Source organism: Lipophrys pholis (assembly GCF_963383615.2).
Source record: "Lipophrys pholis genome assembly, chromosome: 5".
Classification (NCBI taxonomy): Eukaryota; Metazoa; Chordata; class Actinopteri; order Blenniiformes; family Blenniidae; genus Lipophrys; species Lipophrys pholis.
The window spans coordinates 14740136-14767807 of record NC_137628.1 but is presented as its reverse complement, the minus strand read 5'-3'; the positions used below and the strand labels follow the sequence as shown (position 1 = coordinate 14767807).

General features: G+C 41.8%; 1 protein-coding gene across 1 annotated transcript; it reads right to left on the bottom strand.

Moving 5' to 3' along the window:
• Positions 1-381: 381 nt before the first annotated feature.
• On the bottom strand, positions 382-27672 carry gtf3c1 (general transcription factor IIIC subunit 1). The gene is made up of 41 exons (XM_080463086.1): positions 27189-27672; positions 25879-26088; positions 25584-25760; positions 25360-25503; positions 24190-24286; positions 23984-24107; positions 22698-22868; positions 21847-21962; positions 20620-20672; positions 20196-20548; positions 20018-20077; positions 19277-19419; positions 19082-19188; positions 18841-18994; positions 17907-18010; positions 16325-16458; positions 14422-14739; positions 14175-14320; positions 13510-13607; positions 13194-13290; positions 12936-13119; positions 12740-12836; positions 12483-12615; positions 12316-12400; positions 12147-12208; positions 11904-12018; positions 11666-11808; positions 11043-11185; positions 10876-10960; positions 10666-10778; positions 10526-10585; positions 10346-10439; positions 9654-9826; positions 8598-9191; positions 8160-8299; positions 6688-6792; positions 6335-6612; positions 4184-4698; positions 3928-4114; positions 3583-3799; positions 382-475 (listed from the first exon to the last, which is right to left on the bottom strand). Exons 1-40 carry the CDS (start codon positions 27407-27409, stop codon positions 3587-3589), a joined length of 6546 nt encoding a protein of 2181 aa, XP_080319212.1. The 5' UTR covers positions 27410-27672; the 3' UTR covers positions 382-475; positions 3583-3586.

Sequence of the window (27672 nt, the reverse complement as noted above, 5' to 3'; positions counted from 1 at the left end):
CTATATTTTTATGACACTAGCAGCTGCCTAAATGTGGTGATATTCACTTTAAGGAAGAATATTAGCATACTAATAACTTTCAGACAAAGTTTAACTATTCAGATATGTAAAGAAAAGAGGTGTAAAAGAGTAAAAATTTGGATCTGTCAAGAAAAAGGTTGGGAACTACTGATCTGTACTTGATTCAGTTCAGAGTCGCAGGGCGATGGAGCTGTGAGTGAATATAATTGGTTGTAAGAGTAAAATGTGAAGGTCATTTTCTTCTTCTCACAACTGGCTGGAGCAGTGATGCTTTTTGATGTGACCACTAGAGGGGGCTGTGGCCCCTAGGGGTCCAGTTGTCGCTCAGCTTCACACAGGATCCACGATCTTCTCCGCTGGTGTCAACATTGAGAGCGAAGACCTCAGTCACTGGTTTCTTCTCTGTGTTGTTGGACTCTCTGTTCTTGTTGGACGACCCAGAACAGTCTGTCCTCTGCAGAAGGTGGATCATTGTCATTTATACGGCTGAGATAAGAACTTTCTGGAGGCTCTGTGCAGAGCGTGGAAAGACAAAAACAAGTAGGATGTCAAGGGACCGCTCCAAATCTAAGAACAAACAACAAAATCATCAGGAGTCTCAAATCAAGTCAGTTGGAAGATGTTTGGATCCTTATCCAAGTGACCTCTGCTATGTCTATTCTCATTAGTACAGGACGTCAACTAACTCGCTCAGTAAAATTCAAAGGTGGTCAGAGATCGAATGTCTGTTTTTATCATGCAGCAGAACAATTTTGGTAACACCGTCTATTTTCACCAAACAGGTATTACAGTTAAAGCCACATTATGGATTTAAAATAAGTTGCTTTTTATGAGTCTCGGGGTTTGAAAAACAGGGGCTACATACAATTAATTTCATCTGGAATGGACCGGACTGCTAAAATAGGGCCAAAATAACCTTTAAATCTAAAAATTTTGAATTTTTTCTTTGTTGTGACACAGAGCATACACTCACTGGCCACTTTATTAGGTACACCGGTCCAACTGCTCGTTAACGCTAATTTGTAATCAGCCAATCACATGGCAGCAACTCAATGCATTTAGGCATGTAGACATGATCAGGACGATCTGCTGCAGTTCAAACCGAGCATCAGAATGGGGAAGAAAGGTGATTTAATTGACTTTGAACGTGGCATGGTTGCTGGTGCCAGACGGGCTGGTCTGAGTATTTCAGAAACTGCTGATCTACTGGGATTTTCACGCACAACCATCTGTAGGGTTTACAGAGAATGGTCCGAAAAAGAGAAAATATCCAGTGAGTGGCAGTTCTGTGGGCGCAAATGCCTTGTTGATGCCAGCGGTCAGAGGAGAATGGCCAGACTGGTTCCAGCTGATGGAAAGGCAACAGTAACTCAAATAACCACTCGTTACAACCGAGGTATGCAGAAGAGCATCTCTGAACGCACAACACGTCCAACCTTGAGGCGGAGGGGCTACAGCAGCAGAAGACCACACCGGGTGTCACTCCTGTCAGCTAAGAACAGGAAACTGAGGCTACAATTCACACAGGTTCACCAAAATTGGACAATGGAAGATTGGAAAAACGTTGCCTGGTCTGATGAGTCTCGATTTCTGCTGCGACATTGGGATGGTAGGGTCAGAATTTGGCGTCAACAACACAGCAGGATAATGCGTCATGTCATAAAGCGTGAATCATCTCGGACTGGTTTCTTGAACATGACAATGAGTTCACTGTACTCAAATGTCCTCCACAGTCACCAGATCTCAATCCAATAGAGCACCTTTGGGATGTGGTGGAACGGGAGATTCGCATCATGGATGTGCAGCCGACAAATCTGCAGCAACTGTGTGATGCTATCATGTCAATATGAACCGAACTCTCTGAGGAATGTTTCCAGGACCGTGTTGAATCTAAGCCACAAAGGATTAGGGCAGTTCTGAAGGCAAAAGGGGGTCAAACCCGGTACTAGCAAGGTGTACCTAATAAAGTGGCCGGTGAGTGTGCGTGATGAAAATGTCTATTTTTTCACAAGACCAAACAATTACGACCGAAAATCACTACAACCTCAACATAAAGCCAATTTTAATAAAGCTTTCTGGTGCAAAATACAGTGAAATGTGCACACATGAAAAAACTTCTATTGCTGTTGCATTATGGGTGTTTTTACACCCCGACAGCATGGCGTTGAGTCTCGTTTGATAGTAACGAGGTAGCTATCTTTCATTGCAGCATCACCGACATCTCATCTTGGGTCTCAGTGTTTTGTCCGCTTCTATGAAACTGGTTGCGGAGCTAAATACAGTCACAGGTTGGATCAACAAAAGGCACCAAATCCAATGCATGGCTTCTAAATGAACTCCGCTTCACTGAAACCTGCTGCGATTGTTCGGACACAGATTGTACTCGTTGGCGAGCAGCTGGTCTTCAAACCAGCAACACGCAGGGCAAAAGTGAAAGCTTGACGCCACAGACGATTTTGTCCTCCGACATTATGCGGAAATGGATTTGAATTGAGGCGCATTCCTTCACTTCCCGAGAGCTTCATTTCAGTTTCCTGATAGTCGCTGCAAGATTGCCAACAGAAGCCACTTTGAAATTTCATCTCCTCCTTCTGGTTTTAGCTTCTATTATGTTATTTCAATTAAGTTGTTTTTTTTTTTTGGGGGGGGGGTTCCCTGAAGACAAAGAGCCAACAGAATAAAACAGAAAAGTAACAATGAAAGTGAAGACAGAAAACGGCTTTGGAAATCTTACATCATGTAAATGTTCTTGAGACGTCAAGGAAAAGTATGAATGATCTCGCTTGGTTTAGTCATATTTGGGATGTTGTTGTTTTTTATACTCTGAGGCACTAAATCTTCATTATACCATGTTGAATGCATCACATCATAACGTAATTTTAAATTTTAAATATAACAACATAGTTCAGCCAATATTGTAATAACATTTTGCCAATAATCTCATAAGTTATACATTATTCTGTGCTTATTACATCAATGAATTGATGTTAAAAATGCTTTAAAATTGTAATAACTACAACCAATAACGTAATAAAACATAAATAGGACTGCAGTTCTAAGGAAATTGTTTTTGGGCGGTTTGCTTATCAACCTTTGCAGAATAGTCAACGTATCCTTTCTTTTAGGATACATATAATGAAGCATTCTGTTTACATCCTGGTGGTAAAAACAACAACCTTTATATCATTAGCAAGTTATGACTTTACGAGCTTTGTTATATTAACATGGGGTAAATTCATGTTATTGATTTCTACCAACACCACTAGATGACTGGTTGGTTTACACATTAGAATTATACAGAGTAACATGTGACTTGCTCTCAAGTGTTACAAAGTTATGAAATATGTTATTCCAAAGAATGTTCCTTTTGTGATTTCAGTTGCGTAAACTACAGTAACATATGTTCAAAATTGCAATAATGATTACAAAATATGTGTTTATCAGTTTTATTTATAATTAAGAGATCAAGCAAAACGAGCAAAAACAAGCGAACACAAGTGAAGTCTTTGAGGAGAGCCTCATCACGTGTCGTGTATCAGGCGGAGGCAGCCCAGTTCTCACACGTTCACGGCGTGCAGGAGTTCCAGTGTCGTTCGTTGGGTAACACCCGACAGAGCCGCAGGCAGCAGCTGAGGGTGGGTTCGTAAAACACTGCGGCAGGTTCCTCCAACGCCTCCTTCGCCTGGTTGCCAGCGGGCGGCGCAGGGCGGCTGAACAGCGAGGGTCTCCGACCTTTGACCAGGGTCTTCTTGGTCACGCAGTCCAGGTCGATGAGAGCCTGCGGAGGCAACGAGACGACGTAAAATGATCCGTAACACAAATATGCGTCTCATTAACGATGGAGGTTATGTAAATCAAGAAAACATGTTGTAGTTGTATAATTTGGGCTTTGTGCCGTTTGTTTACCTGCACCAGGTCCAGCACGGCGACGGGCTGCAGCAGGTCTTTGTAATGCTCCACCAGCGCCTGCTGCGTGAGTCCGGGTCGGGACATGATGTGGTAGAGCACGGCCTCCAGCATGCCCTTACACACCTGACTGTTGAGCTTGCCGTCCACCATGCGCCACGGCCGGCTGACGAAGCTCACGTTCTCACTGCGGGGACGACAGAGAAGGTCAGGCGGAGCCGGAGAGGACGCTCAGAGACAGTGAGGTGGGACTTACTGTTCAGGTGATCCTGAAGGGGGAGAGCAGGGCTCATCATCTCTGTCCTCATCTCGATTGTCCTCTCCATCTCTCTGCTCCGTCTTTTCATCCTCGCTGATCAAACTTTCTGCTTCCTCTTCTGGCTTCGTCGTCTTTCCTGCCTCCTCTTCCAGGTTTGAAGGTTTCTCTCCTCCTGCATCTGTCCTCCCCTTCGGATTTTCCTCGCTCTGGCCTTTCATCGTCTCACTCGACACTGGGGCTCCGTCCTCCACAACAGTGTCGTCTTCGCCGTCCACATTCTGCCGTTTTGCGGCGGGCTCCGCCGTCTCCCAGCTCCTCTGTCTGATGCACTTCTTGCGCATGAAGGGGACGTTGTGCTGCTTGGTCATGTAGCTGAGCCTGCTGGACGTGAGGCGAGTGTGAGACCACTGCTTGGTGTTCACGGTGAGGAGCCACGGCTTGGCGTGCTGCGTGAGCACCCAGCGGGCGCCAAGACTCCCGACGCGAACCACCTGGCTCATTTCTTCTAAATCCTGCAGGGGAGGAAGATAATAGCAAGGATTGAATAAAGATTGATCATTTTCTGGTAACAAAGCTTCAAACAGACCAAACCAAATAACATTTGGACATGAAATCAGTTCATGTGTGCAACGGTGCAAACGGTTTAAGCTTGTTTGGAGGGAGGGGAAGCTTTGAAAAATGATTTGTGAAATGTTTATTTTTATTGCAGTGAATCAGAAGAGAAGTCAGAATTTGGTGTAAGGACCCTTCAAACACAACATGGTGGTGAACTAAGCACAGATCTGTGGATGATGTATTCTGATCTCTGTCCTTCATGTAAACTCACTCACACTTAGTTATGTTCAGATCACAGCTCTGTGGAGGGACACAACATCCCTTCCTCCAGGGGGACACAACATCTCCTCCAGGGGGACACAACATCACCTCCAGGGGGACACAACATCCCCCCCAGAGGGACACAACATCTCTTCCTCCAGGGGGACACAACATCCCCCCCAGAGGGACACAACATCCCTTCCTCCAGGGGGACACAACATCACCTCCAGGAGCTCATTTGTTCTTCTTCACACTGGCTTTATATTTGGAGGTGTTTTTCCTCTACTGCCAAATCCATTGAGAGCAAATCAGACACATGATCTTCATGACTCAGTCAGTCCTTTTGTGGCGGCTCCCTGAAGCTTTCTAAATTCTACCTAAACAAACATTTTATCTTATTTTTATTTCATTTACATGCCAGTCATTTTCAAAATGACTTTTATCTCTTCAAAAAAAGGCACAATAACTAAAATATGGGGGAAAATGCTAAAACGACAAGAATTTGTCTGAAAAAACTATGAAAAAGAAAGAAAATAAATAAAATTAGTAAAATGTCCTTCCTTCCTGTAGCAATGAGACTCAAACTCCTCCCTGTAAATAGTATTTGCTGCATTTGGGTTCATTTCATCCTTTCCGTGCTTATACTAGACGTTAACCCATGTGCATATTAATATTTACAATTAGTCATTAAATTTGTATCCTGTCTATTTGATATTCAAATTTCTATTTATTCTATGTGGAGCAATGCTTAAAGGAATTTTCTTTTGTGATTAATATAGTGATTCTATTCTATTCTATAGTAAAAGTAATGAAAGGTTTACCAAACTAAATTGGAATTGAAACTTCATAAACACAACATAAGAAACAGTTTTTGTACACATTTCGAGACGACTGAATATATGAAAGGCCCCCGGCCCGCTCAGTTGGTAGAGCATGAGACTCACAATCTCAAGGTAGTGGGTTCATGTCCCACGCCGGGCGCCACCTTCCTGTGGGCTCACCACCCACAGGAAGGGTTCTTAATCGGTGCGATGGGATCTGGGTGACAGTGCTCAGACTGCCACCCCCGCGACCCCGGAAATAAGCGGGAGAAGACGAATGACTATATGAAACTTTAGAAGCTGTGGTAGCCTCATACTTTAAGGTTAGACGTGTTTTGCGGCTTCGGGTAAATTTGATTTGGTGGAAAAATTACAAAAAAGGCTCTTCAGGTTCTAAAGGTTGCAGACATGTCTACATGTCTACATCTTGTTCCGCTGCCGCTGCACTTTTCCAACTTTGCAAACAAAAAACGACTAAAAAGCAGCCTTCTACTGAGCGAAGCGGCTCCACCTTCATGTACTGCTGCAGGATCCGGGTGCGTCCAGGCTGCAGCTGCTGCAGGTCTTCATGAGCCTGCTGGAGGTCGCGAACATCCACACCGTTCTGACCGGCTTCATGTAAGCTCCTCCTGAGCAGAGCGCATGCTTCAACGTCATGACGGGCGTATCGCCTCTGCTCCATCAGAAGCCTGTCACACTCCTCCACAGAGGAGGAGGAGTGAAAGGAGGTGGTGAGTGAGGACGGCAACAGGGAAGGGCCACAATTGGTCAGGTCCAGTGGAGACAAATCTAGAAATGGAGAGAAAATTCAAATAAGAATGATTTTTCTTGCAGGCGAGACGAGTACAGACGGTTGATACTCACTTTCCTCTCTGAAGACGTGGTGTGCAGGCGACTCGCGTAGCTGCAGTCTCATCCTGCACGTCTCCACCACGATGTTGTCGTTGGTGTTCAGGTTACGCACCTGGACTGGAAACAGGAAAAATAGACGATGAATTAGCCGATCGCTGCGAGTAAGTCCTGCAATACTGAAAAACACTGACGATAGTTTAGCTGCAATGTGACACTGAGCAGTCAAGTCAACTCAGTTTCTTCATTTAGACAGTCCATGTTGTGTTTCATACTGCACTGCTTGCTTATTTCCTTTTCTTGCTGCATTTGCTCTCGATGCTGCAAACCTTCACTGTATAGTTCCAGTTTTATTCGAGTCCATCTCATTTCCAGTGTTGCTGGAGTTTGATGCAATAAATACAATATCATTTGATGGTTTTTCGATTAAATGCACATACTTTAAAATACTTGCCAAGAAATAAAGTGGAAATCTTCTGTTTCATTACGTGTGGTGCGTAAATTGGAAATACTCAAATAAATACTTTATACTTCACTAACATTCACCACATTAAAATCTATCTTTGGTTGTTGCTGTAAAAAAATTGTTTTTAGAAAAAACATAGTTACAACTCACACAATTGATAGACAATCAGATTTGTTTTAATATCACCATATCATCATAATGAAAGTATTTCCATTAAGAGGAGTTTAAACCTAGTATTTGTGATTAATTAAAGACACTGGGTGCAATATAAATCAAACCGAGACAAACTAAAAAGCTAAAATGAACTGAAGTGTAACGGCTAAGCTTCTGCTTTCACAGTGAAAACCTCAAACCTGCACTAATCTGGGAGAGTTTTTATTACTTATGGGGTCCAACAGCAGCTAACAATAAAAGATTATAACTTCAAATTAGTCCAGCATCAACCAAAAACTGCTTTGCACCATAAAGCATCACTCACCTATTATAAAATCTGTTGGATTTTAACAACACAATCCAACGTATTTTAGGATTTTTAGCTTTGAAATTTCTCACTAGATTTCTGTAAGAGATTATAAAACAGCTCGTTCACCTTCCAGTGTTATTGCCTGATTTGTATCAAATGTGGCTGAATGTGAACCAAATGTCTCATCATCTCTTCTTTTATACCTACAGTGAGTAAATCTGTCATAATTCATCGTATCTTAACAGATTTTCAGGACATTTTATGATCCAGTGAAATAAAACGTTGGCCAAGCAGAGGGGAAGAACACGGATCACGGATAATGTTCATAAAGGAGGTTAGAAGCAGAATTCACCTGCTTTGTTAATGTTTGCACAATTCTTTAAATCAAACACAACTAGTAAATACAGCAAAACTATCTTTACACATCTACTGAGGCCTTCATTGATTCATTCAAAGTAGTTTAAAAGAAAATACACAGAAATGAAGAAGCTATTAAATATGTCCACTTGTCTGAAAAACAACACTGAACTGAAAAGGTGAAACGGAGGGAATGTTTACCGATGCCTGGAGTGCAGTATCCTCGCATCATCAGGTATTTGGTGTGTGATGCTTGATGTCCTTTCACCTGCAGTCTTTTCTTTCCCTCACCTTCGTCACCGTCTTCATCGTCGTCATCGTCTTCATCCAGCACAGTCATACTGAAGAGAAAGCCATGTGAGTGAATAAAATCTTAATAAAGGGGGAAAAAAAATTTGCTTTTAATGGATTAAAAACAACATTTTCACTCTTTTTTTTTTATCTGCTCTGAACTTCTACATTGGGAGCTACATTGCGCTTCGAAGAAATGGTAGCTTCAGTTCATATGTGAAAGAGTTGCTCTTTTTGTGTGCTTGATTTCACTTTATTTTTTTTTAATCAAGATGAGCTTCTTAAAGAAATGTTAGTTGCGTCCGGTTATACAAAACAGATTTGCTCTGCCACGTGATTAAGCCTCACCTCTTCACGACATCATTGTCCACCAGGTTGGTGTCCACCACCACCATCTGCTTGGGGATGGACATGTGCACGCTCAGCAGTCCCAGGGACATCAGGCTGAGCGAGACCACACAGGCGCCCCCGACTGAATCCAGGGAGAACTGCAGCATGTCAGACATGTCTGCCAGGTCGTCTGAAGCTTTCCGAGCCTTGTTGGAAGTGACCAACTGTGGACCACCTGCCTGCTCTCTGCTGGATGGACCCTCATGAGAACCATCCTGCGCCTTCTGTTCATGGTCGATCTCAGTTTTCTCGCTGTTCACTGCCGCCTCCATCACTTTCGCTTCTTCACTCACTTGATTGATGTCTGTCCTCTGAGACCGCGGCTCTGGTTCATTCACCGGACCAACATCTTCTTTCCTGGCACTTTGCTTTTCTCTTCTTTTGGACGTGGCTTTCCTCTCGTACCCGTCCTCGCCGCTCACTGACCTGGTTTCTGGTTCGTGGTAGAAAGTTGTGGCCGGCCGGCTGTCTCCCGTTGGGTTGTCAATCAGAGTCTTCAAGAAGCAGAAGGCATCGGTGCAGAGCGAGTTTGGGAACCGCCACGAAAAACACCTGGAAAGAGAAGCGCATAAAAATGAATAAATTTGCAATTCGATGGCAGACAAAGCACATTCTGAAAATTCTACTAATAAAACAGAGCGAATGGTTTAAAAACAGATATGAGAGTGTGCATGTTGTTTTTAAATCACATAAAGAACTTTGTGCTTCATTTCTCTTTTTTTAAGTATGAAAGTTGCTTGAGAAATAAAGATTGATTGATTGTCGTGCCGGAGGAATGAGAGGTCTGGAGGATAAAAAAAAACACGGAGCATTGTTAACTTATTAAAGTAAGTTTGTTTTTCGTGCAGTTTGCATTTCTCAATTAACTTTGAGGTTAATTGGAGACACTAAACAGAGCTCAGTTTCAGCACCCCCACGACACTAAGCTGGATAAAGCAGTATAGAAGATGAATGGATGAATGGATGCAAGTAAAGCAACTCAAAGCTTCGGGGATGATCAGAAGGAATGTGTACTTGTAGTAGGACTGGGACAGCTGGTAGGACATTGGGAGGATGGGCAACGCTCGGCTCTTCTTGGGCCCGAACGGCTGGGTGACACGGCGGCGGTTGACCAGGCCCCTCTTCCTCCACAGAATGAAGACCTGGCACAGCAGCTCCTGATCGTATTTACTGTACATGTGGAAGGTCTACAAGAAAAGACACATTCAGAATTTAGAACAACTCTACAAAGCACTTCAACTAAATAAATCACAATAACCAATAGAAAACAATAACAGGAAACGTACATTATACAAATATTCAAAATACTCAAATATGATAAACAAACATAAATATATATACATTCTAAAAGTAAATATATAAATGCCCTAGAATGTTTTTATTGTAGTTCTGGATAGACTTGAATAGTCTGTGACTGATTCACTCTGAAAGACGTCACCTCTGTATTTGCACGCACACACTTTGAGAATTGTGATCTCTTGCAAGCATAAGATGCCCACTTCTCGTCTTTGGTCTATTAAGGGGTTTTTAGTTTCTGGTGACGACATTAAACCCAAATTGAAAGTTTGTTTGGAAGTCGACAATGACCTGATTTTCAAGTGGACTCTATCAACAAAGCATGTGAACACAACTTTAATAGAATCTCGTTTCTGTTTTGATGTAAAGTTCTCTCACCCTTTATTTTAATGAGAGTGGTTTGTCCATACCTGAAAGGACCTGGAGGACTTCATCTGACTGTTGTTCATGACCAGAGTGCTTTGAATCAAGTTGTGCAGCACTATGGCATGAATGTCTTCTATGCTGTGGTGGAAACAAAGATACAAAACATTAAAAAAAACGATCTATGTTCAGCAAGCGCGATACTAAAAGTCTGACCCCGTACTCACCTGCTAAGCTTGTCTTTGCATGAGATGTAGTTTCCACAGTCTATAGCCGCAACCTTAAACCTGTCAAATATGCCCAAAGAGTGACTTTACGCTCAGCTGAGTGGGTGTTGTTAACGAATCAATACTTCCCGTCGTCTCACCGTGAGAAGAGCTCCTGTTTCGAGTCGGGTAGGATGACGTCGCCACTGTTCATGATGGAGCTGAACTTCTGTCTGAGCAGTCGGATGTACTCAGAAAACGCTTTGGCACAGTTCTGGTATAGCACAGACAGAGTGAACGTCAAACTTGAACCAAAACAGGGCTACAAGCTCCAACACTGAGCTGGATTAAGAGCTGAAACAGGAACAAACCTCAGGGTTGTCTGGATCAGAGGGTTTTTTTTCCTCCAACACCTTCATCAAGGCTTTGTCCTGGCAAACCTCAGCCACACAGATCCTGCAGCACGGAGCAGAAAACTTCAACAGTGACTCAGACGTGTGCTTCGACAACACTTTTTATTCAAGTGATGAGTACCGACCTATAGTTGAGCAGCGTCTGAGGATTTTTGAGGATGTACCGACAGCGCCGTCCAACAGACACTGACGTTTTATCCAGGGACACCTCGAACTCTGAATGGAGCAGGTCTCTCACCACACAGTGAGGCACAAATGGCCTTTTTAACTGCAGCACGGATGAGAAAATTCAGCGTTGAACCAATAAATAAATATATATATATAGATATATATAAAGTATTTTTTGTTTTGTTTTTTTGTTTCATTGCAGTCTGTCATTCTTTAGTCATTACCAGCAACAATTGTGTTTGTATGTTTGTTTGCCCAACATCTCGACCTGTAATTAAATATCTTGTGTCTGTGGTGTGTCGATGTTCATTTGAAACTCTAAATGCTGTATTTTCACATTAGATTTCAAATATTTGAAGACTCATCCTGCATCCAACAAAGAGAACATGTGACTTCACGAGTGTCTCCTGGATGGCACAGTGGTGAAGTGGTCAGCGCTGTTGCCTCACAGTGACACTGTCCCTGGTTCAAGCTTTCGGTTTTGGTTTTCTCTGCCTTTAATGTTGAGCAGGTGCGTGTGTGTGTGTGTGTGTGTGTGTGTGTGTGTGTGTGTGTGTGTGTGTGTGTGTGTGTGTGTTACCTTGTGGTTGAGCAAGTGTGTGGCCACACAGCAGAGCATCATCAGCGAGTCTTCCTGCACAGACCAGTAGACTCTCTGCCTGGTCATCATTTTCAGAGCCTTGTGGTCGGCCTCGTCGTGGGCAGGAGTGCGTTTTTTTGGCTCTGCGAAAGAGATAAAAAAACAATGTCGTCAAACAAAGCAGTCGGCTTTCCATCCTCAGTCCATCACAAACAAAGAATCTTTGCTTCATGCTCACCAGCTTTCTTCCTCTTCTTTGGCACCTTGACAGGAGCATCTTTCTTGGTCCTCTTTCTTTTCTGTCGCTTTCCTCCGACCACCTGTTGGTTTCTGGAAGCAGGTTCGATTCCCAGCTGTTTTTAAAAACAAAGAAACAGATAAATATATCAGCCAGAATGGTCGTGAAGTTAATATAATATAAGATAAGATAATATAGTGAGCATTACACAAGGATACAAAGTAGGAAGTAAAGAACTCATACCTCAACATTTACTGCCAACAGTGGTCGCTTGGTAGTCACATAATGAGGTTTTGCTGTTCCTCCTGTAGTCAGAGGACATTGTCAAGTTGTAGGAGAGTTTTGGAAAGAATGATGTTGGGCTGGACATCAAAAGTGGTTACTAAAGGACTTATTTACTCGTGCAGCTTACCAGCAAGTGCTATGGTGAGAGCACTTCTACTCAGCAGGCTCTTCAGCCTGGTTTTGGTCGCCTGTGATTCTACACTCGGTGAACTCTTATAAAAAAATAAAGAAACATGTCAAGACAACGAAAACACTGCATTTATGGTTTCTTCTGTGTGTGTTCGGTGAGATTACCGCTGTAATGGAGAGTAAGTGATTGGTCCACAGCCAGTTGCGTTTAAGATGAGCGAAGAACTCGGAGTCGAGACCTCCGGCTCCTTTCCCATCTCCTGGTATCCAGCCGTCATCACGGGGCTCCGAGCTGCCCCTGTGCGTGAGGGTGCACAAGTTTACTAAAAGTAAGATTCCATTACAATGGCCTCAGAACTACTTCTGATTTATGCGTTAGTATTGTCAGCCTGAAATGTGAACATGCTAGAGACGCCACACACTTGAGGAGGTACGCCAACCCGGTGAACACGTTGCGTTCACGCACGAAGGAAGGAGCCACGTCGTCCTCTGTAGAGCGTCTCTTACTACGAATTACACCTTTCAAATACAAAGAGTCACATCTTCAAATCGTGAAACTTGAGGTCGTACACACAGTAGACCGACGCTGTATGTGTGCGTGCGTGCGTGTGTGCGTACCCAACGGCGTGTTGAGGCAGACACACATCAGGTCGAACCAGTAGTTTTCCACATCGCTGTTGGTGTTCAGGGTGTAGTGGCGCCTCTGAAACGGTTTGTCAGGCGACTCGGAGATCAGCCAGTAGTGAGGCTCGGCGTTGGTGGTGTCGACAATGGTGGTATTTCGTTTGAGGTACACAAACACCTGTGAAGAGAAGGTTTTAGTTCAGTGTAGATCGCTCAGACTTTGGAGCGACGGGATCAGAGGGCACCGTGTACCTGGTCTCTGTCCTGAAACTTCTCAACAGGACCAAACTGCAGCAGGCCCATGTAGGTCAACCTCTGCAGGTTCTCGTAAAAAACTATAACATATTTCCTGAAAAAACAAAACAAAAACAAAAACAAGAATAAATAAACATTTTGTGGAATGACGAGTAATGGAAAAATGTGAAATGAAAGCATCATCTTCATGAAAAATTTACTGAATAACAAAAGAATCCACAAAAATAATAATACAGATAAATATTCACAATAATTCTTCAAATGATCAGTTTAAAACTACAATAATGAGCTGCTGAGTGAAGAAGAACATCACCGTTTATACAGCAGCTGTCGTTTGGTGGGTGCTGGCAGCATTCGGATGAGATAGTGCTGCTTCACAGGGTCGTTGAGATATTCCTCCAGTCTGTCCACCTGTGAGAGGATTCATTTATTTATTTTTAGCTATAATCGATCAGCTGATACAGGTGTAGCTCAGACAGGAAAAATGTGGCTCTGTTGTTCTGAATAAACTGAAGATTTCAGATTTCAAAAACTGATATTCAGATTTTCTGAGACGGTGAATATTTATTGTCTGTTAGCAACGATGATCCAAATTATTGGAAATAAAGGCTTGAAATATTTATTCTATGTGTTGTGAATCTATATAATATTTGTGTTTCAGTTTCTGAAATGAATGACAAGAAATATTTACCTTTTCCCTGATATATATTTTTTTTTAATGTACCTGGACATGTAGCTTTCATTTTTCAGTTTTAATGCAGTAATGATTGACATAAACATGAAGTGTGATAATATTTCACTGGTGAAAGCAGTTAATGATCTCACTTCTGGGAACACAAAACCTGGCAAAAGCTATTTACTTATTCACCCAATAAAAATTATTCAAATTGAAGCAGCAACCTCTGACTTAAAACGCCAAATCTTCACATTTCCATTTTGTGTTGATGGTTTTGAAATGTGAAATTCCAGCATCCTCACCTTGTAATTGACCTGTATGACCTGAACGAAGACGGAGAGAGGCAGGCAGAGGAGCACGTCGCCCACCAGGGCCCAGCCCCGAGCGTAGTCTTTTTGGACGTAAACAGGAGGGACGAATCTCTTCCACGAGTCTTCGTCTACGTACACTATCACAAACACAAACATGCATGTGTATTTAAAATTCATGTAGAGCCCGCGGGCCTTTCAAAAAAATGGATTAAGCAATAAAATGAACAGACTTGCTCACCCTTTGCATCACATGAAGAGTGAGAGCGAGTCGCGTCGTCCTTCTGCTCCTCCCCTTCGTCGTCGGACATCACATGTAGGTCGGTTTTGCCGTTATCTGCAGATTCCCGCTGCGCCGTGTCGGCGGCGGCACCGTCAGAGGGCTGCGTTTCAGAATTTGCGGAGTTCTCCGTTTCTTTCAGATCCCGCTTGGCGTCAGGTTGTGTGGCAGATGTCTGCAGGAGCGGGTGGCCATAGATGATGTACCAGAGGAACTGGTGAACGGCGCGCAGACGGTGCATCTTGGGTTGGAAGCCCAAAGTTTTACTCAATCCACGAACTTCAAAAAAAAAAAAAAAAAAAGAGATAGAACCAAAAGACAACAAACTGGAGGACATAACTAATTAAATAAATATGACATTTTTCAAAACAAAGATGATAAATGCAGACTCATATCAAACTCAACTTGCTTGTAATTTTTATGATGTTTAAACTTATCTGGTCCTTCCCTTTAACTCTCAATACATACGTACTAATATAATATTTAAAAACTCATATTGTTCTGTCATATATTATTATTTTGTCAGTACATTGCATAATAACAGCATCACAGTCATTCATTGAGGATATATACTATGTAGCCCTCTCTCTCATTACTGTTACATATTGTGTTATTGATTGGTTATACCAATACTCTCTTTCTCATGTATCCTTCCTCTTCTTCAATAACCTGCACGTTCTCCCTCACTGGATTTCCTAATGGCTCCAAATCATCCTTTTATTTTTCTACACAGCTCATATCTCTACACACATGATCCAACTGCCTCAACCTCGTCTCTCTTCCTCTAACCAAACTGGACAACAGGAGCCGTGGCAGTAATGTGATTCATAATCCTGTTCTTTGGTCAGGGCCGTCGTCTCACTACTGTGCTGTAGATCTTCCCCTCCACTCGTCTTCACTTTTCTTTAACATCTTTCAGAGGTTTGGACAGTTGACGCTGAATATGTAACTTCCTAGTTTTTCATGTGTGTCTATGATTCTGGCAGCTCAGGCCTCCTGTGAGATATATCCGAGTGCCTCGTTGTGCGACAAAAAGATTTGCTTTGCTGAGGAAACGCCTGAAACACATTTCATGTGGAAAATTTTATGGATTTATTATGGCTTTATTGGCAAGGCCACCAGACTGGAGAGGAAAGAAAGAGACATCAAGTGCACAACAGTGACAGAAAAAAACATCGAAAGGTTGATATTGTGAAAAGAAAAATAAAATAAAAACTAAAGACAAAAAAAATTCTAAAAACCAAATAAAAACAAACAAGACCTAAACTCAGGTGTCTTTGCCGTTTCTCTTCCTTTCTTTCACACACTGTGCATCACTCCTGCAAACCATTAACGGCCACGTTGACCTCAACCTTCATCCTGACTCGTCTTCCTCCAGTCCTGCCTCAGCCTCAAGTAATATGGCTGGTTTTCACTGGCAGCATCGTTTGTTGTTGATCATTTGTGATCAAAATACTTGAACGACAAAAGTGTTATTATACATGTCCTCATTAACTAATGGTGTGATAACAAGATAAATTCTAATATGAAGGATTTTAAACCTACACACTAGTCAGAAGAGTAAATGTATGAATAAAAGTGTATTTAAAATCTTTCAAAAATGTACATTTGTCCCAGCAAAGTGGAAAAACCTTCAACCTGAGTTTTCCTCGTGAAATTAATTAATCAATACATGCTGTCATAAAATAACTTTTGATTGGTGTTTTGGGGTTGATGATTGAATGTCTTCAGTCTTGTATGAATCTACGACTTTACGATTGAGACAGACAAATCATCAAATCCGCCACTACACGGTGACCTTGAAGGCATCAAGAGTTCTAGACTGTGCTTTCTTGTGTTTCGGCACCATAAAGAAGAAACTGACCTGGTACAGGCGTGAAGTCGTCCTCTTTCAGTGCCGCTCTCCTCCTTTCAGCTTTGCACTTTTGCCCTTTCGGAGAGCTCGTCTCTCCGGGTCCCTTTTCCTGCTCTCGAGCTTTCTGTTCAGCGTGCTGCATGCTGAGGGACAGAAGAGGGGGGAACGAAACAAGTGAGAAGAGAATGCTTTATTTCGGGAACGTGTGAGCGCAAGTTAAAACATTTTGTAAACTAAAGTAATTACATGTGCCTTTTGTTACATGCTTAGCCTGTTACTTTATATGTCAAGTGCATTGTGGGAAGTTGAGTCATAGCATGTTCAGGGTTTGGGAAAGGTTTCTTTTTGTTGTCCTGCTGCACTTTGTGTTACAAAGAAGAATAAACAGCCACAATTCTGCAACCACCAGCGTCTTCCCTGTCTGCCTTCGTCCAACTTCACATGAGAATTGGCCCGACAGACAGTTTTTGTTGTTTTTTTCCTGTTCACTAAACAGGTACAGAAGATGACTTCATCAATCATTAATAGTGACTCGCATCCTTCACGAGGCAAATTCAAGCTCCTCCCCTCTGGACGAAGGTTCCTGGTCCCACGGTGCAGGACAAAGCGTTTTAATTAACAGCTTTGTTCCTGTAGCCATCACTGAGCTGAATAAGACCCAGTGACATTGCACTTCATTGTATTTATTCTATTTATACATTTTTAGCTCTATTTATTATCGTGACTCTTCATTGAATGTTCTTAACCTGGTTTATGTTAATGACTGCTTTTCATCTCTGTAAGGTTTTATTGTGGTTTCTCTTCATCTATTTTTGATCTCATCTTAATTATTTATTGGTGAATAGTGGAACATTGAGCACTTGTCTTGTCTGTCTTGTTTCACTCGACCAATTAACTGCTTGTCTGGTTCATCTTGTGTCTTTATTTGTTATGACGTGCCAGACGGGTACTAATAAAGTCACCTTGAACCTACAATTTGTGGGATGAGCTGCCTTGTATGTGGATTGTAACTTCTTTGCTTCTTAAAATGCCAAACAGAACTTCTTTGTTGTTGACTCCTCTGTCTGATGGTTTGCAAATCAGGGAGATTTCATGATTCAGTAATTGCCAAGAACATCTGTTGTGTTTACAATATTGTAAATGGACTGAGGATAGACTAATGCGAGAGACCAAACAGGCTTTCAGTAGTTATTATCATGCACACTTAGGCAGTTAAACATAACACATCTACCTACAGTCTTAATAAAATGACAACATATCTTTTTTGAGGATTCTAAGAAGTTCAAAATGAGGGGAAGAAAAATAGCTCACTGTACCTTTAAGGCATAATTAATTCAAATAAATTCTAATAATCCCTTTTGGTATTCCAGTGAAAGCTTTCCTTCAATTTCATATTCTTTATTCACCATTTTCTTGTAAATTATCTTGTCATTTGAATTGCACTGAAATTAAAAGTTTGATCTAGTTATTTACTTTAACAAAAACCTTTTAAAATCACATTAAAATTACATTTCGATTCCTGTAATTTGAATAAAGCTCTAAATGTTCAGTATTCTTCCTGGCTTGTTTTGAAGCACTGTTTAATACTCACCGTGCAGTTACGTAAGAGTTGGACATTTTAAAGCGGGCCTGCTCAATAACTTGGTTTACAATGTCGTCGTTGGGCTGAATGGACGGATGGACGATCATGTCAACCTGCAAGTGTGACAACATCAGAGGAGAGAGAAGTGTGACGACATGGAAGCACAGGGCGGAGGACAAAAGATGATTCACAGTGGGACAGACTTGACACTCATTTCAGACCAATGTTGCCACAGTTACCTTGAAAAAGTAATCCAATTACTGATTACTAGTTTTTAAAAGTAACTAAGGTAAAATACAAGTAACTTTTTAGTTAATGTCAGCACCTGCCGACACCCCTCACCGTCTCAAAGTAAAAAGGACAACCGGTTTTGCTATAAACTCTGAAAAAAGGGGCGGGGCTTCCTGACAATATCTTTTTACTCAGGAAAATTACAAAAACAGTGTAACATCTCTGCAGTTGTGTTCTTGTTGCAATGATATGGTTTTGTGATTATGTGTGTCAGTTACTATTCTTTTGTGTCACCTGAAAGCACCGTTAGAGCATGATGGTCTGTGATTGGCTGAGAGTGGAGAAGGGGGCGGGTCAAGTGGGCTTGCAGACACACTGCTGTGTGTCTGTTTGGAGGAGAACGGAGGAGCGGCCCGGTTCTGTTTAATAAAGCGGCTTTGCAGACAAGGAACTTGTCCTGGTGGACATTACAATAGTAATGCACAGTGACTTGAAGAAGTAACTTTAATGTGATTACTCGTTTGGAAATAGTAACTCATTACAAAAAAAGGTCATATGGGAGTAACGCGTTACTAATTAACGCGTTAGCGGCATCACTGTTTCAGACAAATAAACTGATTTAGGTTTATTGAGAGTATTTTCATACTTTACAAGGCCACCATGTAAGGTGCGAGGACTTTAGTTTTGATGCTATTTCACAGTGTGCACACACCTTCTTGGTGACGCCGTCCTGTATAACGGTGGTCGTGTAAATCTTGAGCAAGCCTTGTCTGGACAGGCTTTGGACGAGACGTAAAATAGTCTTCTTGCAACATTTTGTACTGACGCCTTCCTGCTTCTCCTGCTCATTAATCATCTTCTGCAGCCTGAAAAAGAAAAGAATAACCAGCATGTTGATGTTTCAGTCACTCTCTTTCTGTGCTTTAATTCTGACGACTGAGAAATAAACTGACGGGAAAAGACCCTCGATGATTCTGAGGTTATTGACGGCCTCCACGATCAGGTTCTTCCTCCTCAGCAGGCGGTACGTCTCATGAGACCTCTCCAAATGATGTGGCGCCTGCAGGAGGGGGCGGGAGTAGAGCTGTGAGCTTCAATTCTTCAACTGTTGCAGAAAGACAACACAACGACTGAAGTATCAGACCTACCTCCAGCTGGCTGACAACATTACAATTGATAACAGCTGCATCTTTTGTGCTCGCATTGTCTGTCGCCTTTGAAACCTCAGTCTGGGTTACAGAGGAGGCACAAGGTGAGCTGGATTGTTCTTCCTCATCCACTGGAGCTTGGTCTGATCACAGAGAAAATACAAATCACACAGAAAGAGGAAGAGGAAAATCCTAGAAACAGTATTGTGTGATCAAGACCTGAACTAGTAGAAATCACAGTAACTGACAACTACTGTGATTGATCAACTTTTTAAAGTGACGTGAAATATTCCAGTAACAATTGTGACGTAAACTGACAAACAGTATAAAATGCAGCATAAAAAGTAAAAAACATTTGGATTTGGTTGATAAATTCCCAACCGAAACGATGTTTCTCAGCATTAAATTTTATAAAGCTTCCAAAGCTTGGCTTTACTCCATTTAAACTGGTACTACATTTGTAACGAACTTGCATTTGTGGGATGAGCAGAGTATGTGAGCTGTAAATGCCAAAAGCTTTTCAGAACTAGCACCTCCCAGCTGTATATTAGCTATTTCCCTGTTTTGGTTTACTTTGTGTTCATCCGAGTGCCTCACTTGTTCTACCACGCAATAGAAAGATGTGGAAAAAAATATATATTTAAGACTTCAAACCTCATGGAGCCAATGAGGTGTTTATTGATTATTTCTGCCGTCAGAAACAAAACATTTTGCAGTTTATTTGCATTGTTTAGAAGTTACCTGGTGCAGAAATGGAGTCTGGCTCAGGTGTCACAGATTTGTTGCAGGACGCAGCTTCACCTGAGAAACGTGAAACAACACAGAGCTGTGATTGCTTATCGAGTAAAAAAAATACCCACAATGTAATCAATTGAACACAATCCAGTCTGAAACATGCAAAGTCTTTATGAGTTCTCACCTTCACCCGGAGGCGGTGCAACTGCAGCTTCAGGTTCCGTGTCCTCTGTCGTCAGCTTGTTTTCTTGGTCTTTCTTTCTTCCTCCTCCTGACCGTCCTCGTCCTGCTTTATGTCCTTTCCCCTTTGACCTGTCGTCCCCTTTACTCTCATCACCAGCCTGCCCTTCATCCTCTTTCTCCTCTTGCTTTCCTCTCCTTGCTCTCTTGCTCTTGGCGGGAGCTTTGCCACCACCCCTTGGTGTGACGGAGGACGTTTCTTTGGCGTTCGGTGTTGAGGGAGCAGAGGAGTAGAACAGCTTGTTCTTCTCTCGCTCTTTAGCAAACAGCTGCAGTTGATCACTGACACCCACACACCTGTTACATCAGAGCAAATACTTAGTCCGACCGGAGAGACGCGACGCTAAATTCAACGGTTAGATACAAACCGATGGCTGATGAACTTTGTGGTCCTCTGGCGACCTTCATCCTCCATGAACCCCTGCAAGAAGGAAAATGTGATCGAAGTGAAACAACAGAGTCTCAAACTTAAAACGCTAACTTTAAATAACGGTTGTGAACTAATGTGGATCAAAGCAAATGGGATTATTTGGCAGTTGGAAAAAAACCATTCTGTGACTTCATGATGAACAACCAAATGATTGAAGGTGACGTCAATAAAGCCTTACTTTAACTTCTCATGGAGTATTTCAATACAATTCAAGCAGCTTCACAGGGAGATTGATTTAGCCATAACAAGAGACAAAATTGCAGGAAAATAAAACATCAAAAACTACTCAGCCTAAAGGAATAGTTAATCTTTAATGAATTAAAAGTAGAATACCTAAATTTGAAGGTTTCTTTTATATCTAAATGTTGTTGCTCTGAGAGCCTCACGCAGCTTCAACAGACATCAGTGTATTGTTGTCTTTGTCATATAGTGATGCAGAGACGTACTTTACAGTGCTTCATCTGCCTTGTTAATATCGCTTTCCTAGTATATGATATCCCAGTCTTGTGCTAATAAGTCATCCTTTATTATCCAGTTATAGTTTCCTCTGTCCTGTAAGTTGATCTTTGATCTGGGTGGTTCGCTTTCAAATTGCTGTTGTAAACTGTGAAAACTGGCATTTGGTCACTGACATTTGATTTGGTTTGTATTTGATAGTCGGGTTTCTCTCTGTTAAAAGTGCCTAGAAATGACTGTGTTTTTATTTGGAGCGATATAAATAAAGTTGAATTGATTTGAAATGGACAGTGAATAATCCACAGTGTTGTTTTCAATGTCAAATTGTGGTCGAATAATGAGGAACAGTGAGGTGTGATTCTGCTGAGTCTGGTTATTTTTGGACATCCAGTGCTGGTTATTTATTAAACGACAGATCAAATACTAAAGCGCCAGACAAAGATCCAGACTTCTGTCAGACTGCCAGCACATCCGCAGTACATCAGAGAGGAGGTATTGTCTTTGCAAAGGCTGACCTGTGGCAGATGTCATGTAGGAGGGAAACCGATGTATCCTAGTTTTTAACTCTCATTGTGTCCGTCTGAACGGCAACAGTTCATGAACTGACTACTCTGCATTTTCAAGCACAGTTTCAAACTATCAAATAAAAATGTTTGAGGGAGACCAGGATTGTCCCCCCGTTAGTGGGTTAAAAGTGTCTGAGCCTTACCTTGATCACACCATCTCCTTCCAGCTTTCGGCACACCATCCGAGAGTCCAACTTCCCGATATTCAACTTTACACCCAAACCCCTCTGGGAGATTCCCTTTGTGCCACAGGACAGCACTGCATCATGACAAATGAGACAAAAGCTAGAACCCATGCTGTTCCCATGATCGCAGTGTGATTCAAAGCTTTCTGTTGTTGGAGGTTGTCTTTTAAAACATCAGAATTAAGAGCGAAGATCCTCCTGGGGATGACTTTGTGTACCGAAACTGCTGTAACGTTGACATGAGAGCGTCAGCTTTAAATAATTTCACCAAATGTCACTTAGTTTTCAGCCTCATAGCAGGAATATTTCGGATTTCTGTGTGAAGCATCCATGTTCTGAAGTGACTGTTCAGCATGTGAACGTCCTTCTATCATAAACAATCGGCGCCAAGCCATCATGACCCTAAGTTGGCATATGATCAAGAAGTATGAATATTAATGCTTTAAAATAACGTATTTTCTTAGAAAAGATAACACGTGTATAATAACATGGCTGAAGGTGTGAAAAAAAAAATCTGAATTTGAGAAACAAATCATATCAGAGTTAAACATTTCAGTAATGAGCTACAAGCTTAACCTGGAATTACAATGTTGCATAGCTGAAACTGACAATAACATAGAAAACACTGAAGACTGTTCAGAAGTATGATGGCAGGAATCAGTTGGAAAGTTATCTGAGGTATTGCATTCATGAAATGAGCCATACTTGACCACAAAACCAAACGGTTCATGAAGGAAACCTTCTGGTAAATATGAAGTGACTCATTTTCCCAGCAGACACTGCAGAGGTGAATCAGGGATCCGACGTACCGATGTGGTAGGCTTGAGACAGGTGGTCCTTCTCAATGATTCGCCCCTCCGATGGGAGACTCCTGCTTCTGTCGACTTCTTCATCTTCGTCATCGTCGTCCTCAGCTTCAGTCAAGCCCTTCTTCACATACGGCTTCAGCAGCCTCAAACAGCGCACCTGCACTTTACTGCCTGTAAAACAAATAAATGTAACAAAATAAATAAAAAAAATCACAAACTTTGAAAAGGACATTTTAAAATAAATCACGCCATCTGATGTAAAACAAGCTGGATATAAAGACACGTCATCCACCATCACCACATCATGTTACTGATGGAGACGAGAGAACACCATCAGAAACATCATCTTGAAAAAAGCCTGAACAGAAGAAAAATTAATACTTAAAAATAAATGTTGTTTAGCTTATGAATAGTCAATAACAGCTTCATGGGTGTGGTCAGATTCAGTTTGTTTGGTCTCAAAGTACATTTAAAATATTCATGTTACTATGTTGGATGACGGTTTTAGTATTTAAAAAACGTGTCACTTTTTTTATTTTTTTGAACCACGAGAGAGAATGTACAGAAAACTTGTCAAAAGTACTGCTGATCGCGAGAAAGAAAGCAATCAGAAGAAAAGGGGGTCGGGTGGACAATCCTTGTCAGAATCATTGAAAAGAGACTGAAGAAGAAATATATACAATGGAACAACCGGCACACCGATTGAGACGACAAGAAGCATAATTTGAAGGGAAATGGAAGAAACTGATTCTATTCAGAACCCAATAAAGCGACGAGTTTGGATGGACGACATGAGAAGTAACTCCCAGAATGTATGTCGGTGTTTTATTTTGTGTTTCTATTTTGTATCCAAATTTATTGCAGGAATTTCTTAAAAAAAAAATTGGGTAATAGTTGGAAAAGTTAAGAACAATTTGTATATAAAAAAATTAATAAAGTAAGTGTCACATTGAATAACACAATTTTGGGAACTTGATTTAAAACGGGACAAAAATATAATAAATGGTTTAATAATTATCAAGAAATTCAATAACAATGAAAAAGGTACAGTTATAAGGTACACAGTGACAATTTTTATCATTTCTCACTCCTGTTTTGAAGATTTTGTCATTTTAATGTATTAAGAAAGTCTGATGTGAAATAAACGTACATTTATCACAAGTTTTTTGTTGGTTGTTTGTGATTTCAGTATATTTGGAATGTAACGCTTTACGGTGGGGTGGTGACACAAGTTCAGTAACATTAATGGTTGTAATGTGTGTACGAGTGCTTTGGAGGCACGTCACCATTTCTGTGGGTACAAGGTCCAGCGCTGGGATCCAAGTCCTCCAGTGGGTACTGGAAGATCTGCACCAGCTTGGCAATGCGCATGTACTTCAGTATACGCTTGAAAATGCGCTCGTCAACGTTCTAAAAGAAAGAGCAAACGGCTGTAAGAGAGGAAGGTGAAAACACAAAGCAACACAAGGCACAAACACTGAAGGGTACACACCATCTGGTCTCTGAGGTGCATCACAGTGCTCGACTGACCAGGTGCCTGCTGCAGGAAGCTGGACACAAACTCCATCAGCATGTCATACAGAGTCCTCCTGGAAGGGGACACAAAGGGGAGAGGCATTTGTTCAGGGGGGGGATTTAGACAGGTAGTTGGGGGCACCAGGGCAAGTAATCAAAAGGACACCTCGAACATGGACATTAATGAAAACCAGAGGTTCAGACCTCGGGAGTATTGTGAGCAAGAAGGGAGGAACTGATGAAGATATCCAGGCACACATTGGGACAGCAAGGCAGGCACTTACAACCTCGACCAAGCTGAGAATCTGTGGGTCAAATGTAAAAGCAGTGATCTTGTGTGATTTCGAAAATGAAGATTGACCAAGGGAATAAAGCAGAAATTGCAGGTGTTCATCAACAAGAGCCTGAATAGCGTCCTGCGGATTTGGTGGCCAAGGAGAATCTGTAATAAGGAGCTCTGGACACAAATAGTGCAGCGGCCGATAGAGGAGGAAATAAAACAATGAGCATGGGGTTGGACAAGAGGGCCCCTGGTGTTTGTTTTTTTTTTTGTTTGTTTTTTTAATTCATTTAGTCTAATATGGTTTTCATTTGATTCCATTTAATTGTGTGTTGAGGCTGCTGGAACTGTGAGGGAGGGAGAAAGGGAGGTATGTATCTGTCCTGAGTGGAAGGAAAGAAGGAAGGAATGAACGATCTAATGAAGAAAAGAAGGAAGGAATGAACGATCTAATGAAGGAAAGAAGGGATGATCAAAGGAACAAACGAAGAAATAAAGAATCTATCTTTATAACTATCTTGAGTGACACCCACGGGGGAAGCGTGATAGAGGGGAGACACCGACACACAAGGACGTTAGAGTTGGAGGAGGGAGGGTTTACGTGGCGTGAGGCAAGAGACACTGTACAAAATAGAATCAGATGGTGAGTGCTTGGAGGAGACTGGAACTAAGAGGAATAAGCAAGTATTGGTTCAAATAACCAAGAAATTCTATTCAACAGCATTTTATGGTCAATCATTAGAACAAACTGTTAACATCTTATGATTTGTGTATTTACTGCTCAACGCATAAATTACAGTAAGAAGTCATCAGAACAGCCAACAACAGTAAAAAGTCCGGACGACAAAACCCCAGAAGACGACAGACCTGTTCATATGGAAGCGTTTGAGCAGCAGTAGGATGGAGTACTGTTGCAGTCCGGACGGCAGCCGCTTGACGTAAGACTGCAAGGTGACCAGCTCATGTTTGACGAGAGATTTCCTCAAGTAGTGGAACTTCCGAGCGTCAACCCTGTACAGACGAAGCAGCAGCTGCTTACTCAGAAACAAACCACTGCGTCACTGATTAAAACAAGCGAGCGCGTCTCCTACTTGAAACAACTTCCGTGCAGATCCCGTTGAAGCTCCCCCTGCCACCGTGCACGGCCCACTTTTTCCAGCACACAGTAAGAGTTATCGCTGAGTTTTATATCCGGATCGCTCTCGCTGCCGATCAGAGCTCTGAATCGGGTCATTTGAGAGGCCACAACCACCAATTTCCGGCCATATCTGAGAAGGAAGAGATACTGTTTAATAAAGACGATTCACTGTAACTGTAAATATGTGTTGCATGCAAAGCTAAAAAAAAAAAAAAAGATCTTTATAATATCTAAGAAGCAGAACAGACCTTTCCATGGCCTCCTCCAAGGTGAGCAACAAAGCGAGGTCTTTAGAGCGGACATGCTTTGTGATGTCGGTCCTCTCTTTAAAAAAAGCACAGGAGCCCAGAATCCCATCCTTGTTTTCTGAAATAATGTGGACGGGGTAGATATCTTTGTCTGTGCCAGTAAACGAGTCGCTCAAATGTATGGTAGACTCCGAATCGATGTCCTTAAACCTGGAAACGCACAAACAGCACAAAATCTGAGAAAATACATCGAAACACAACAAACTTCAACAATTATTGATTTAAAATGGAACAAAGAACAGGAAGAAGATTCAAGAGTCTTTGTTTTTTTTAATACTAGAAGTGTGCAAATTGGTCTGTTTAAGAACAAAGTTGATGAGTATGAATTAAGTGTCCAAACTATTGAAATAAAACTCAAAAGAGGATAGTCTTCTGGGAATTGTAGTCAATACTAAACCAACAGCTTTTATCTTGAAAAAGTGTTGCTTAGTAAACGTGTTGTCGGTTTAATCATATGGCAAATAACTATAACTGGTAACTTCTCCACTTCTGCCTGTTTCTTGATGATAAATGATTAAATTGTTAGACAAAACATTGACAGAGAAGTGGCTGCAGCTATGTTTTGATTTCCCTCCAGTCAGTCCATCCATCCATCTTCTATGCTGCTCTCCTATGGTCGAGTAGAGGACACACCCTGGACCAGTCCATCACAGGGCAAACACAGAGAGACAGACAACCACACACACTCACAATTTAGGGGTAAGTTAGGGTGACCAATTAACATCACATGCATATTTTTGGACCGTGGGAGGAAACCCACTTACACACGGAGAAACATGTAAACTCCATGCAGAAAGGCCCAGCCAGTATTTATAAGGCTAGATCGCTAACCACTCCCCAGTTCGTCTACCTCATTCATTTAATTTAAAATCTTAGTTTTACTACGAAAGACTTTACTTGAGCAAAACTGTGCCCACATAGAGAAAGTTAGTCCTACTTTCTTAAAGTGCTTTTCCTGATAATAATACATTAAATAGTAAAACAGAAGCATTTATTTACTTATTTATTTTTTGTTTATTGTCAATCATCTATTGCATAAACCCACTGAGAAATATATTCAAATTAAAGATAGGAATTGAGATATGTTTGATTTTGAGCAGAGTATTAGTTTTCACACTCCATTTCATCATGTGGAAATGACACAAAAAGGTGTTTTAAACTGACTTTATACTAAAATACAACACGACAGGGTGGGATATTTCAATGATTGTTAAATTAAAGGTGTCTTTCAGTCAGAACAAATGGTTCACCTGTCGAACAGCACCACGTCCTCTCTCTCACTGGGCAACTCGTAGAAGCTCAGGTCTTCATTGCAGGCTACAGACTTCCAGAGGAGCCCCTTCGTGCAGTCGTCGAGCTTGAGGGGGAACTTGGGCTCTCTATTCTCGAGTCGTATCCAGAGAGAGGTCAGAGTGATCCCATCCAGACCCTCCAGAGCGACTTCATCCGCCACGACGCTCAGAGGATCCATGACGTTTCTCTGGCTGCGGCTAACATTGTGCGCGAGCTACCATGCTAATCCTGTCACAGCGAGAATTTCCTTTAGAGCTCATACTTGAATTACATTCATATACAGGAGGGTCACCTATAATCGCGTTTTTTTATTCAGGCTCTCACAGTACATTAATTCTTCAAATTTGTGGCAAAGCAAAAGTAATTGTGAAGCCTCTTCAAACTTAGCTTCACCGCCGCTGTTTGTTTGTATCCGCTTGCGTGATGACGTCATTTAATTTC